Source organism: Dicentrarchus labrax, unplaced genomic scaffold (assembly GCF_905237075.1).
Source record: "Dicentrarchus labrax unplaced genomic scaffold, dlabrax2021, whole genome shotgun sequence".
Lineage (NCBI taxonomy): Eukaryota > Metazoa > Chordata > Actinopteri > Moronidae > Dicentrarchus > Dicentrarchus labrax.
Window position 1 is genome coordinate 1,938,010 of NW_026136722.1, and position 14,401 is coordinate 1,952,410.

A 14,401-nucleotide genomic window follows, 5' to 3' on the forward strand; every position below is an offset into this window, starting at 1 on the left:
AAAAAAAAAAAAAAAACAAACATTTAAACTGCAACTATAATCTATGAAAGTGTCTATAACATGTCAGCAATACCAATATTGAAATATTCCGTTTACTTTCATAGAAGACTCAAAACAGAAAATGTTTAATGTTCAAAGAGACTTTTGCATGAAATATTTGATTATCAAAATGGTTGTTCATAAATTTTCTGTTAATCAAATAATAGATGAATTGACTAATTGCTGTAGATATACCCCCACCTAACAGTTATTTGGATTATACTGATCTGTCAATTATTTTACGTCAAACAATTGTGAAAAATATCCACAATTTTCCAGAGCTCAAATTGCTTTAAATTGTTCATTTTGTCTGACCAATGGTCTGAACTCCAAAGGTAATTTCATTAACAATTTAAAAATATAGCAAATATTTCACATTTTGCTTGATAAATGATTAATAAAATTGCTGGCAAATAATGTTCTGTTGATTGAGTAATTAATCAATCAACTAATTGTTTCAACACTACAAGCTGTTGTGTTGTAACAACAGTGACTGGGTGGAGACTTTTATTTTGGTGATAATTAGGTTTGGGTACTTTCCATTTAAGCATAGTGTTTAGTTCAGAAAGAAAGTGATCATCTTTTTTTTTTAAACTTGCTAGCTGAACTTTGTTAGAGGAAAGCTTGCAATTACTTTACGTTTGTCATTACATCTGAGACGCAGCAACTGAAGAAAAAAGTACATCTCAACGCATGACTTTAATGATGTGCGCTGCCTATATTAAATGCAACCAACACTCATTCATGGAACGACTGTATCATTGCCCTGTTTTACATGAAAACACACACTTCAATTAATCATTTTAATGAGCTTCTCTTGTTATGTGGTAGTATTTCTGGGATTTACATTTCTCATTAAACAGCTCTGAATATGTAAACTCAGTAAACTCACACAAAGAAATGGAACAGTGGTTCTAAGCCGGATGCAGAGAAAGCAGTAAAACAGATTTCATTGAGGCAGCATGTATTTCTGTGTGTGTGCCAGGGGGAAAGCAATCTAACTATGCCTATATGCATAACTTAACATAATCCTAAACTCGAATTTCATTTTTCCATGTCGGCCCAGGAGACAAGTGGTAGCCACACCTGTTCTATCCTTGACTAGTAAGTCAGCACAAATTAATTGCCAATTACACAGCCACACTGACATAAAGTACAGTAAAGTACACACACGGAGCAATAATTATTATGCACTGGCACAAACTGTCTGACAACGCAGCCAGACGTGTTCTCGCACAGGCCCATCCCATATTTACACTGCAGGGGCTCTGACCCAGGAGAGGCTATCAGCTGCTGAAGAGCACGAGGACAACCTAATTGCTTTTTAAGAGAACACCAGGTGGACAATGTTTTTTCCAGCCGGAAGATCTCACACTAATCTCAAGGTTCAACCCTGACCCGAGCCATACCAAGCTTTTTAATCACCTGCGTGACGTAAAATGAAGCCAGCACGAGATGCTTTTTTTACCCCCAAGTTGGTTTAGAACTATTTGGCCTCTGTCACTGTTACATTTCCAGTTTAGTCCCTCAGAGGTTAATTAAATGATTGTTAGAACTATATGACTGAGAGTATATCCGCAGGGCATTTTGTAGAGAAAATTAAATTCTATAAGTGTAATATCAAACTCCAGATAAAATAATTATATGCAGAGTTTTGGTCAGAGTACAATAAATATTTCCTCCCAGGGTTTTGAAAAGTCCGGTCAGGTGAGGGGCTGCACCTCTTCTGTCACTGTTCATTATTGCAGTCGGCAGTCGTTACACAGTGGCCGGACATACTGTAAATTGCAAATGTTATTACAATGCGTTTTAATATATTATCAGAGGTGGTTACATTGTTGTGTGTCACAGTGCAGGGTTTATTGAAGTGGATTTTAGAAGAGATATTTCCTGACTGTGAGGAGGAAGGACGTGATATCCAGGAGGGAAACAACAGCAAAGGCAGAAACAGGAGGGAGCTTCCTCTCCTCAAACCCTGACCAGGTGCTGGCTCGGGAAAAGGTCTGTTGCCACGGCAACCACAGAGAACCCACAACTCCAGGCTAGCAGCTTCAACTTGTCCAGCAAGACCCCTGCTCTTCCTTTTTTTAAATATGACAGTCTCTTTCATTTCTCTAGCTGCCCAGGGAGAGGAATCCGGTTTGTTCTAACACATATCATCTTCTTCAACACCAGGTTTCTGCAGAGCAAAGGCTCTTTTCACAACATGCACCTGCACTACTGGGATGCCCCAGGGCTCCATACTTGGCCTGCTTCCTTTCTTCACACTGTATCTCTCAGGTCCTCTTCAGCCTCCATGTTTTTATCTTACCATTAATATGCCAATGAAATTCACCTTTAGCACACAAGTTGAGCTGGAGAGCTTAACAGAATACTGTGCAGACCACCTCAAGTTCAACCTTGACAGCTTTGAGCTGCTGCTCTTTCCCGGCACATTTCAGCATCTTTCTATCACCACTGATAACACTTCAGTGACCACCCCCAACACTAGCTGTTTTTTACCAAAATTGAAAGGGTCCAGTTCACAAAGAATCCTTCTTTTGGCAGGCTGGCTCTCACCAAAAAGAGGCCTTTCATAATAACTGAATCGTGTCTGTACAAGCCAGATCACCAGTACATTAATTCGACTACATATGTACTATTCAGCATGTACTGAATACAGGATTTGTTGACCCAGCTCATCCTCCCACAGATGCTTGTAAACCTCAAACCTCTACATGTTTTTTAGAACATTGTAAATGTAGGACCTTCTCTTTATTAAAGTGGCTATTCAAACATTCTCTGTTTGAATAGCCAAAGTGTATCTGGACGGTGCAGTCTTGTATGCAAGTTTTCACATAGTTCTAAACCTGAATATATCTGAAGCAATTATTAGTATTCAAATTGTATTTCTCCCACAGCTCTTGCAGGAAAAAGCCCTCTTCAAATATGGGTCACCCAGAGTGATAATTCTTTGGTTCTTCCATTGGGTGAAAACACTGTCTAAAGTAGAGGGTTTGAAGGAGGTGTTTGCAGTTGGAAGAAGGAAGGACATGTCTCTCAATTTGAGACTGAACTTCAATTGTTTCCAGACACGCATGGTAACATTTATTATAGGATTATGTTTGTACTGTATGTTGATTAATTCAGTGGTGTCGCAGACACGACAAAGGCAAGCAATCCTCTCTCTCCATTTTCAGTTAATTGGCTAAGGTTAGTCCTCCACACTTGTTAATGTATTCTGTGGCTACTGTAGTCCCTAATAAAGTTGTTGACAATTTCTTAAATTATTATTTGGGAAGATATGTCGGTACTGTCTGAAATAAATATAGTAGCTGCAAGAGAAAGATCATTTTTAAATCATTTGTGGTGAGATTATTTTGTCAACTGTTGTTTCCAAGGTTAAGAATGACCTTTAAAGCTCAACAAACAAACTCAATACTTACGATAATTGAATGTGGCACCTTTGAGCGGGGCCCGAGGTACACACTGACATTAAAAATATTTTCATCCAAATACACACCACCTGTAGTGTTAATTACTATGCCTGACCTACAGTGCTCCTTAGGCAGAGATGAGCTTAAACAGTGAGTGTCATTATAAGAAGAATACAGTCTTCACCAGTCCACAGCAATTTCCTAATGTTTGTACAGGTAATATGCTGCTTTACTCAGAAACCAACTATACATGACAGCAGGTTGCCTTCTACATTAGCTGTATCCAATGTAAAACACAGCTGACAGCCATTAGAAACCAAGATGCTGTACCTGTCCAGGGCTGAGCTGAGCTCATCCAGCCTGTGGGTGTCTGTGGTGTTACCCAGTTTAGACAGGGCATCCATCCTCTTCATAATGACCTCCAGCATGTCACTGATTTTCCTCAGCACCCCACGAGATTCTGGGCCACCAAGCACTAAAAAACACACAGACAGATAGTATAAGACAAATATTACTAAAGTAAATCATGGAGATAGATGGAACGAGTTAGAGATGAAAAATAAAGGAGGGAGAAAGTCATTCTAGAGAAAAGAGCAAAGTGACACGGGGGAAGTGATAAATTAGAAAGGAAAAGTGTGAATTTGACTATTTTATGGCGTGGTGCAGTCACATAGTGCAGTCTATGTACAATCACATTTTATACATTTGGCTTTATGTAACGTAGAAAACAAGGTCATAGGAACAAAACAAACTGCATGCTGTTCTGATTTAAATTTAATTTTTGCTCTGAAATGATGTACTGTACAAGCAGTTTAAATTCACTATTGTAGCACTGATGCATTCAAGGTTACATTTTAAATCCAACTACATTTAGTCCAATTTTATTGTTGGTTTACTTTAAAACATCACTTTAGTATCCTTGTTCTTTTGTCCTCCAATACTACACCAGCAGCTCAATAGGAGCCAGCTTTCCAGCAAAACACAGGAATGGGCAAATTAGTCTGACAGTATTGGTTTTTGTTTCCCCGCTTGGCTCAAATTATTAACGACCTGACTGGTAGTAAACCAGAATGATGCTGTTAGCGAACACCTAGTCAATTAACAAGCCTACGGCTACAGACAATAAGGTCAAAGCATGTCTCAGACTGTATTGCTTGCTAGTCAAAGTCTTGACCCTACGCTGTTTTCTTTGATCACACTAAGCTCTACACTCGATGCCAAGTGCAATTATTAACACGTAATTGCATCACAGTTCAAAATCACCAAAGGGTTTATGAGGAAAATGGCAAAAAGTCGTTATTGATTCAGAAATTTCAAAGAATCAAGATAAGTAATGCCCCTCTTGGGACTTGAGAGCAAATTTGTGGTTTAGACCCCTGAGAAAAATAGCAGAAACCAACAAAAGCCTCATAATTCTTTTCTTGGGGACTGAGTGAAAATACAGCCTCATTTCTCAGTGTTCCCTCATCAGTTGCATTAGGCTTTAGAAACTGCAATGTGTGCAGACTCACTTCTCCTGTCAGAGTTCATTTATCACTGCCCGGGCGAAAGTCACCTTTCTTTGAGAAGAAATTGTATTACATTGAAAGTAAATAAAATAAGGAAGAAGAGAGAAATCTCTCACTTCTCTTGGTCTGTGTGCATGTGTGTTGCTGAGGTTGATAAAAGGAAGAAAAGCACTCAGCATCAGAAACAAGAATTACAGAAAATGTTGCAGTAGTATACTTCAGCTCAAAAGTGAATTGTGTTAGAGAGAGCCCTGATATTTCACTAAATCTCTTCTTTTTATTGCCTGTACATATTTTTTGCTTTGGCTTAGTACAGTTTCAGTCATTCCTAGAATATCTTCAGTCAAACTGGCTTAAAGACGTCTCACTTTGAATAATTCAACAGTTCTCCAGACAGCAAGAGAGAGACTAAATGAATTCCTATTCAGACTTGCAGGTTTATAGCAGCTATAGAGCAGTTTATCAATACATTTTAAAAGAAGAATGATACAGGCTAGCAAAGGAGATAGGACTGAGGAAGGAGTAAAGGAGGGTAATATATACTGTCAAAGTAACTCTGCCTGTTGCATGAAACTGCAAGACCAAACCTTGAGCACCAAAATCTATGAAAACAATTATTTTACCATTCTTATGTTCATTTATTACATTTATTTGTGAGGATCTTTGTGGACTGATATTTGCTTAGTTCAGAGGCTCCTCTATCAGCCACAGTGTACTCGCTGCAATACATCTAAACAACGCCTCTGGGCTAAAGTGTGGGAAGAACACATTTCTTCACAGTAATGCTCCTCGCGCACGTTGTGCTCGTAAATCAACATTACCGAGACCGAACACCCTTCCTACAGAGTACATTTTTAGAACTGAGCCGTATATATGTTTGCAATCAACTGTTCATCAAGCTGGCTTTTACTCTTGCTTCCTGCTGCCTCTTGGGAAACATTGGCTAATGTGTTTTTTTTTCCGATGCACAGTCCGGCACACTGACAGTGGTCTAGCAGGACTTGATGGTATCTATGTGATAATGTAGGGCCTCCTCTGTGTCATTCCTCATCTGCTGGTTAATAAAGGGCCGATTTAGAAGCAGCTAATCTCCTTTAACGACTCAATTTCGGAAGTGCCACAGCACAATCAATATTATGAACAAATTCCAATTAGATCACCATTTGTACTGTAGCCTGCACTGCTTAACACTGACCAACCAGCTATAAACAACTGCCCTTGAAGCTCACTGGCTACACACGACGCCAACATTTCAGTCCTGAACCTCGCTGACAAGAACAAAGAATGTAATTTAAGCTTAGCTATATGCACTAGTTTAATTGTGAACACTTTGTCAAAGACAATACACTGCTTGGTCAACTTGTGTTATGGCCACAGCATTTTGCCTCTTTTATTTGTCTGCAAGCAAGTCATTCTTCTGCCCTTCCTTCCCCGTTCAGCAGTTGCCCTCACTGTGTTCCCACCTTTCCTGCTGCGACATGCTTAGATTTCTCCACCACGCAGTCACATGGTCCACACCGTTTCATAACAAATCAGTCCAGTCAGCCTGTTTGAATGGTTTTCAGTGAGCATTATTCCTGGGGAGTTGCGGCGAGACGGCATCGGTTTTTCTCTGTTTTATTTTGGAGTGAAGGGGAACTCATAATGTAGAATACATTTTATGTATGCGTTCATATTTTTCTTGTGCTTCTATGGTCATAATTACTCCTAATCCTATTTTATGTTTATAAATTCACATAAACATCCACTACAAGTTATTATCAACGAATCGCAGCAACTGCTCAAATTAAGAAAGATGTTCGGTCAATTGTGCAAAATATACAAGGCTACCACTTGCATTCAACAAAATATTTATTATAAAATTTGCCCAGGGACAGGAAAAATTTTTCCTTTGTTAGTTTTTCCTTGAATGGGCATTCTCCCTCCTTCAGGGAGCTTAATATGGCAGAAACAAGCCAGTAAAGTGGTCAAAATAGCCATTGCATGTTTCTATTGTCCCTAAATGCTTCTTAAAATATATGTGCTTGGTAAACACTGAAAATGAATTGAGTTCAGGGCTGAAACTACTCTGTTTGGTATCTATTGGTAGCTCCATGGCACGTGTTGCTTCCGGCTTTTTAGATTACACACTTTCACGCCTGCTCCTAATGATCTCATGAGCTTTGCAGGATGTATGGCAGCCTCCATAGAAGAGGATCCACCCCCTTTTTTAGATAGAAATGTCTCATTCTAAGGTAACAAAAACATGATTTTTATTCTCAGGTTATTCCATTTCTGCCAGTAGATCCTACTGAATGTTACACACTAGACCTTTTAATGACGCAATGCCGCCAAAGTATTTTACATGACTGACAGATTAGACTTTTGTTTAGCTTCAAAGCTCACCCTTCACTTGAACCAATTAACTAGTATAGGAACTGACGGGTGCTCCAGGTCCAAGTCAGACAATGAGAAGTGCCAGTCCTTTTATTGATCAGTCAGTCTTTGGTTCATTTAGACATGGCCACCCAAAACTGAATTCACATATCACTATTAAACAACACAACAGACTGAATATCTTTCCTAGTCATCACAGATTCAGTTTCATTAAAATCCCTGACAAAGTCATTCAGTGGGAGGTTGTAATTTAGATGTTTTTAGATCCTTTACAAACAAAATCTGATTCACAAGAAAGTTATTGTGTCATGTCAGCCAAACATCATCTTAGGATATGTCTATATATATAGACATATTTGTTGTCAAGAGACTGCCAGCCAACGCTCATGGTGGAAAGCATGAATTTAAATAATTGAATTAAAAAAGAAAGAGTGGCAGCGCATCTTACCACCTTGGCCCTCATGCAGTGTGTGTATTCAGACACGGCTTGACATTATCTCAGAGGGAGGTTCTGAACATTGTGTCTCACAACGCTGGGCTAATTTTACCACCAGCAGCTCCAGGATTCAGATGATGCACGTAATCTCTGCACAAAGTATGTCCCATCAGTTAAACAAAAGGTGCATAAAAGGATAAAATACCTGAATACCTACAGAGCATGTGTAACTTGCAAGCATGTTGCTTTAATGAATCTTTTCTGACAATGCTGCAGCGCTTGCCAGGGAAGCTCCTGTGCCCTCAGCCCAAGAACATGCAAACAAGTAGACAAACACACACGTATGCAAAACTGCCAAATGCACAACAAAATAATGGATGCAAGAAAGAAGCAATAAAGGTGCTACAAAAGCAGCAGTCTCACCTTATTTCTGCAGCAAAGTGAAAAGTCAGAACAAAAAGCTCCGACACTAAATCTAATAAGTCAATCTAATGTTGAACACTTCTTTTAGATACTGTAGGTAGGCACCCGATACAACAAAAACTATATGTTGGCAGGCAAAAGAATCTCCTTCTGCTGTTATTACATGTTTTGAAGGCTGTAGATTTTTCACTAGTTGGCATAGGTGTGATACAGATGTTGAGCAGTATGTGGAAATCATGATATCATTACATAGATAGCACAAACTACACCCAATTGAAAGCAACAACATGCATTAAAAGATAAGCTTTATACCGTCTCTTAGAACTTTATTCTACAGTGAGCTCACAAAGATGGAAATACACTGTTTCTATATTTAGCAACTTATCCATCAACAAAACAATTGATTGTAGCAGTATATATATATATATATATATATATATATATGTATCTCCCCACTGGCACGACTGAGAGCCAAATAAATAAATTCTGTCATCTCTTCTATGCATGCTTGCTGGCTGAGTAGTTTTCTTAGTGTGGAAACTGAGGGTCAGACCCCTCCATCTCACCTGTCACCGGGATAAATTCCTACATTTCCCTGTCCTCTCACTCCTAATTCAAATATTCATTACCGAAAAGGCTGATTGAGATTGAGTTTCTCTCTTCTTTTTTGGCACCTATGGGGGAAGCTGCCAGATCCAAGAAGCTATTAGAGCTGAAAACCTCTGTCACTTATCCTCTGAGGAGCTCCAGCCTCTTATTGTGCCTGACAGCCTAGAAAAGGGGGAAAACACCTCTGTAGATTCAATTAAAACCTGATCTATCCTTTTTCATTGGTTATTTCTCCTGACCCTCCCCACAGTATGCAGAGGGAGACCAACACATTTAGTTAGAAGCAAAGTGATGTTTTCTTATACAGCGCACACCGAAACACTACAGCCTTACATTTATTGATTTATACCACATTCTGTCATTTAATGTTTGATACATGGTGTTCTTTTTAACAGTGAAATCAGTTGACAGTTGAAAATGATTATGTTTCTGCGTGTGCTGCATGTACAGTATATGTCCAAGTGCATACACGCACTGCATGAACACACTCAGCTGAAGGATTATAATGCTGCAGCAGCTAATTTACAGAAACAGTCGTAATCAAATCTGCGCTATTTCTTTTCCCACTGCTTCCCCCAGGAGACAACTTAATCAACTGATGGGTCCACACTAACACTTCTACATGCAAAATTAAACCAACACCGACAGTCAATTCTACAAGAGACTAATAAGCAGCAGTGGTGACAACAGTCTCTGCCTAAAATGTGTCTATTGCAATGCCAAGAGCAAAAAAAAAAAAAAAAGCACCATGTTCTAGTTCAGCCTCAGTCTTAATTTATTCTCAAATCATGCCTTAAATAAGAAGATGCTGAATGCCACAAAGCAAAAACCAAAGCAATCTGAGACACAGAAAACATGTTTACAGTTGAATCTCCTCAAGTGTCTCTGCCCGTCCTGGCCTAAACAACAACCAGTACAACCCCTTTTGTCGTACCCCACAATCCAAGAGAAAATCACTGGTCTTTCCACCAGGTGACAGCAGCTTGTGACAGAGTGAACAATGAGCAGCCATCTTTCATTCACACCTCTTATTTGTCAGGTAGAGCGCCAGGCAGTCAGCAGCACATGAATTTACAGTTATTCTAAACTAAAACCAAAGTTCTGTCAGTAGCAAAGGTCAGTTTATTCTGTTCATAACATCTACATATGCCGGAGGAGAGCGCTGTACCTCAAACTGATTATTTATCCCATTTTTCATTCAAACGAAGTATTGAAGAGTGCAGCATTGATAGACCTGCAAATGCCGTACCCTTACGAGGAGCGATGTCAGGGAAGACTCATTTCCATGCATCACGTAGTGAAGACTGCTGAGGCATGAAATAAAAAAGTTCTGCCAGTGTCTGTGAAAAGGATCGCAGTGAACAGGATACTGAACATCATGCTCCTTGCACACCTGATGCTCTGCTCAATGATGGATTAAAAAATTGTGGGAAAGGCTGGTTTTCTCCTACATTTAATCAGTTTCAGTAGTAGTCCAGCCACCAAAATGTAAGCAGTTGCTTTATTATTTTTTAATACATTTTTGTGGCGATAAGCGTTTAGCACAGTAAATATAAAAAGGATTAAATATATAGATTCAAGGACAGGGGAGTAGGTAAAGATTTAAGAAACCATCTGCCTTCTTTGAGAGATGCAAATACTCTGTCAGCCTGCAGCAAAACATATTTGTCACTTAGAGGTATTGGAGGTGAAGAAAAACCCTCAGGTAATGGAGCTTGCAGGTAGTAATAGTAAATGCATAAACATCTGAACCATTTAGTCTTGCTCTGACCAGGGTAAAATCTGAAAGTATCCTAGGCTTATTTCTCCCTTTGTGGCAAAACTGCATTAAGACCCCTGTGGTAAAAGGACACACTGTGAAGGTGGTCTTCAAAGAGCTTATTAGAAAGCTACAGTACACCTCTGGAGCCTTTAAGATATCTAGGATCAAATGCTTCTGCCTTTCATGCTTCCCACTCTGGTAGAACTAGTCTCCCTCTGTTCCCCCCTCACTTCTTTTCCACATCATTAGTTTCCTGTACCTTCAAAGGGGACGTAATGAAGGAATTGCATGCATTTTAAATCTGGATATAGCTTAGTATCCAAATGTAACTGTGGGGTATTCTGGGTCTCTGGCTCTGGAGTGTAGAGCCAGAAACACTTTTACACACTATAGTACATATAAATCTATAACCCTGCAGAAAATAGAGCCTGTTGTTGACTGTGGAAACCTGAAAAGTATAAGAGTCTTCTTTTGACAAAGATAATTCAAAAACAGGACAGAGAGACTGAGCCGGAGAGAAGCATTTAAAAAAGAAAGAGGTAGAGGGAGACAGACAGGCAGTGAGGGGCGAGAGAAACAGAAGGTAGCAAGACAATAATTACATATTTTTCTTACACCTTTTGCTCTTCAGGCAATTATTGCCATTCACAAGATGAGCAGTAAACAAGGTAATGGTTCCTCACAGCGCAGCCTGGCCATGTTGTTTACCCTTTCAGATTCAATACACTGTGGATTTGAAGGTGCTCCCACTGCCTCACTGACATTTTCACATGTCCTGCGCGAATGCATGTCACACACATGTTGGCGTAAAGACTGACAAGGTAATGCAGGTGTATGTGTGTGCATATATGTCCTGTAGCACTCCACAGCATCCAGCAGCAGAGGTTGGATGGGTGTGTACAATCCAGTGTCGTCAAGGTGCTGCTCCACTGAACAGTTCATCCTAGCTCAGTCATACTGCACAAACTTCCCGTACCGCTAAGCCTCATTCCCAAACATACACAGGTACACAAAGACACGTACTCACACACACAGAGGGTGAGAATTTACATAGCGTGACTCTCCCTGGTTAGTGGTGAGGCAGTGCTTAATGAGCTAGAGGCCAGATGCCTTCCCTTGACTGCAGCCTGTGAGTGGTTAATTAATCAGACAGCTATCCTGTCTTCCACTCTTCTCTTTCTCTCTCCTTCACCCAGAACCAGCTCTGCATATACTCCATAAATGGGTGAAATCCTTGAAAGTGTCTCCTTTGATTTCACCTGATGCACCTCGCTACAACATTTCCTGCACAACTGTTTTCCTGAGGAGGTGTGACAAGCCAATATTAAAGCTTCTAATAACCGAGTACAGTCAGTCAGTCAAAAATATTCCAACACTATCTTTACATCTTACACAAAAAACAACCACAAGGCGACATGCTCAGTTCCAAAGACCGGACTGCATTATTCAACAGGGATGAAATGATTACTGATGCCTTATTTGAATAGAAATAAATTGAGATCAGTGTAATACTTTACAAATACAAGCAACTGGTGTCCTTGGATGGGTTGTGATAGATTGCATTGCTTCTGCCTGTGCCAGCTGGTATCTGTCACAGAGGATGACACGCAGTGTCAACATTGTGCCAGGCGGAGATAAAAAGGTGAGAGACAATAGTCCAAAAGCTGACTCTCCCAAATGGCTAGCGCTGTAGTGGTTTATATGCAGAGGCACATAGCGCAAACACAGAGAACGTGCTGAGAAAGATAAGTTTCTCTCAGCGATGGCATTCCTTAAAAAGAAAAGAAAAATGTTTTGGCCGTGGCTTTGATTTGTTGATCTCTGAGGCCAAGGTCAGTGTTGCTAGCAACTACACACATTTAAGTGGCCATTTGCACCTTTTAAGATGAGATTAGATTTGTCTAAAGGGAGTTGTCAATCAGCTGGTTCTGCTGTGCTCTCACTAAGAAACAAATGCATCTCTGGTACTGGTCTTAAAAACATGGCATATTAATAGCATTAGTATTATTAATGGAGTTGCTTGAGCTTATAAGAAGAATTCCACTGGTGGACTACTCCCTCTGTTTCTTTTTCTAACATGTCCCCCTTCAGAAGCCTAAAAAGTTCACGCCCCACCATTCCACAAATAGCAATCATTAACAATGATAGGGGAACCAAAACTAATAAAGAAAAGGATCCAAATTGAATTTTAGTGAAATAAAAGGTCCTCCATTCCCCCCCAACCAGGGCCTGACACACAGTTTGAGAACCACTGGCCTACATGAGCACATACAAGGTCAACAAACCAAACACATATTCACAAAGGCTAACATAAAAACCCCACCTCTGCCTCCACAAATTGTCTACTATTACTACTACTATAAATGAGTTCATATGGGTCAGAACAAGGTCATGTGGGCACCGAGCAGAGATGAAAGCAGGTGTAAAAAGAGATGGAGGTGCAGATGAGAGAAGAGAGGAGCTTCTCAGGGGTGACAGTACCCCCTGACGCACTCCTGATGAGCAAAGTGAGCAGGTCTGTCAGCCCGCTGGCGGCAATCAAGGAAGCCCCACGAAGAGCTCAGCATGTTCCCAGCCTGTTCATTACCAGCGCAGGGGCACAGCTACTGCAGCAAGAGGCGACCCGGCAGCACTGACGTGTAACCACAGGCTTACCTTCGGCTCGCACGGTGAAGGGGGAATCTCCGGGTCTTTTGGCTGAGAACTGGCCCCCGAGAGAGGTCATTAGAAAGCACAAGCTGAAGAAGCCAATCCCCACCACAAAGATCCTGCAGGAGAAAGACAGAGACGAGGGGCGATTAAGTGACACAGGAGCATGACATGGTTAGAGCTCATCAGACACAAAGAAAAAAAGTGCACGGGACAGATGAGGACAAAAAAGTAGAAGAGTAAAACTATGAAACAAAGAACGTGTCAGGGGAGTTCACTTCGAAACGAGCTCTGAGAGGTGACATAACTCCAAGTGCTTTGTGGGGCTTTATGGAGCGAGGACATACTTTCCAAAATTCATGTTGTACCAACGAACCCACAAAAAAGCATTGTGTACTCGCTTGACTGTGTCAGCTCAAATGAACCATCAACACGGATGGGCTTTCTGCATCACACTGTGCTCAGTGAGCTAACATCCAAAATAAAAGCATGAAATTACTGCCCAGTGGTTGCATTTTGGATAGCGCAGTGAACGTTTCTCAAGTTCTCAAGCTTTGAAAAAAAAATGCTCTGGGACGGATTAGCTCAAAAACTGGCTCATCGGCACGCTCCACGAGTCGTGCTGAGAAAATGTTTGGAAACAATCCTTTTGTAGAGGAGGGGACAGCAGGACAGATTGTCACTCTTCCATTCTGCACACCACAGCCTGCTTTGTTGAATTTGTAAAAGGCAGGAAACTGTCAGGGAGGCTGCAGACACTCAGCTAGAGCCTGAGTGAGCGATACAGCCATATATCTATCCAATATGTGAGGTGAGGTTGAAAATCTGGGATTTGATGTTCAGGAAGCATGCACACAAGTATTGTAGCAATGATTCTGCAGTTAGTGAGCCCTATTCTCTCTGTACCATCCACTGACAGTATGAGCGAGCCAGTTGCTCATTGGCATGTTAAATCCAGCATAATGTGTAACACCACTGTATTCACTCAGAAAGCTGTAAAACATCAGGGAACTGGCCTGGACACCATGATGACTTATTTCTTAATCCTAATGGGTCCTTGAGCTTGTGTACAACCTATCTGGTCAAACCTGGGGAGTTTTAATGAGTTTATAGCCGCTTGACTTGCTTTCACTTGTTTCCAGCTGCTGGTGGTGAAACTTTTAGCTGAGTAAGCAAACCTTAA

General features: G+C 40.6%; 1 protein-coding gene across 1 annotated transcript in view; it reads right to left on the minus strand.

Annotated features, from left to right (window-relative positions):
• The window catches only part of LOC127356897 (alpha-1,6-mannosylglycoprotein 6-beta-N-acetylglucosaminyltransferase B-like), a 61,686-nt gene that overhangs the window by 37,232 nt on the left and 10,053 nt on the right, over positions 1-14,401 (minus strand). Inside the window, exons 4-5 of the mRNA XM_051388967.1 lie at positions 13,225-13,337; positions 3,786-3,930 (exon numbers count right to left, since the gene is read on the minus strand). Coding sequence (XP_051244927.1) covers positions 3,786-3,930; positions 13,225-13,337 — 258 coding nt within the window. The remainder of the gene's footprint in view (positions 1-3,785; positions 3,931-13,224; positions 13,338-14,401) is intronic.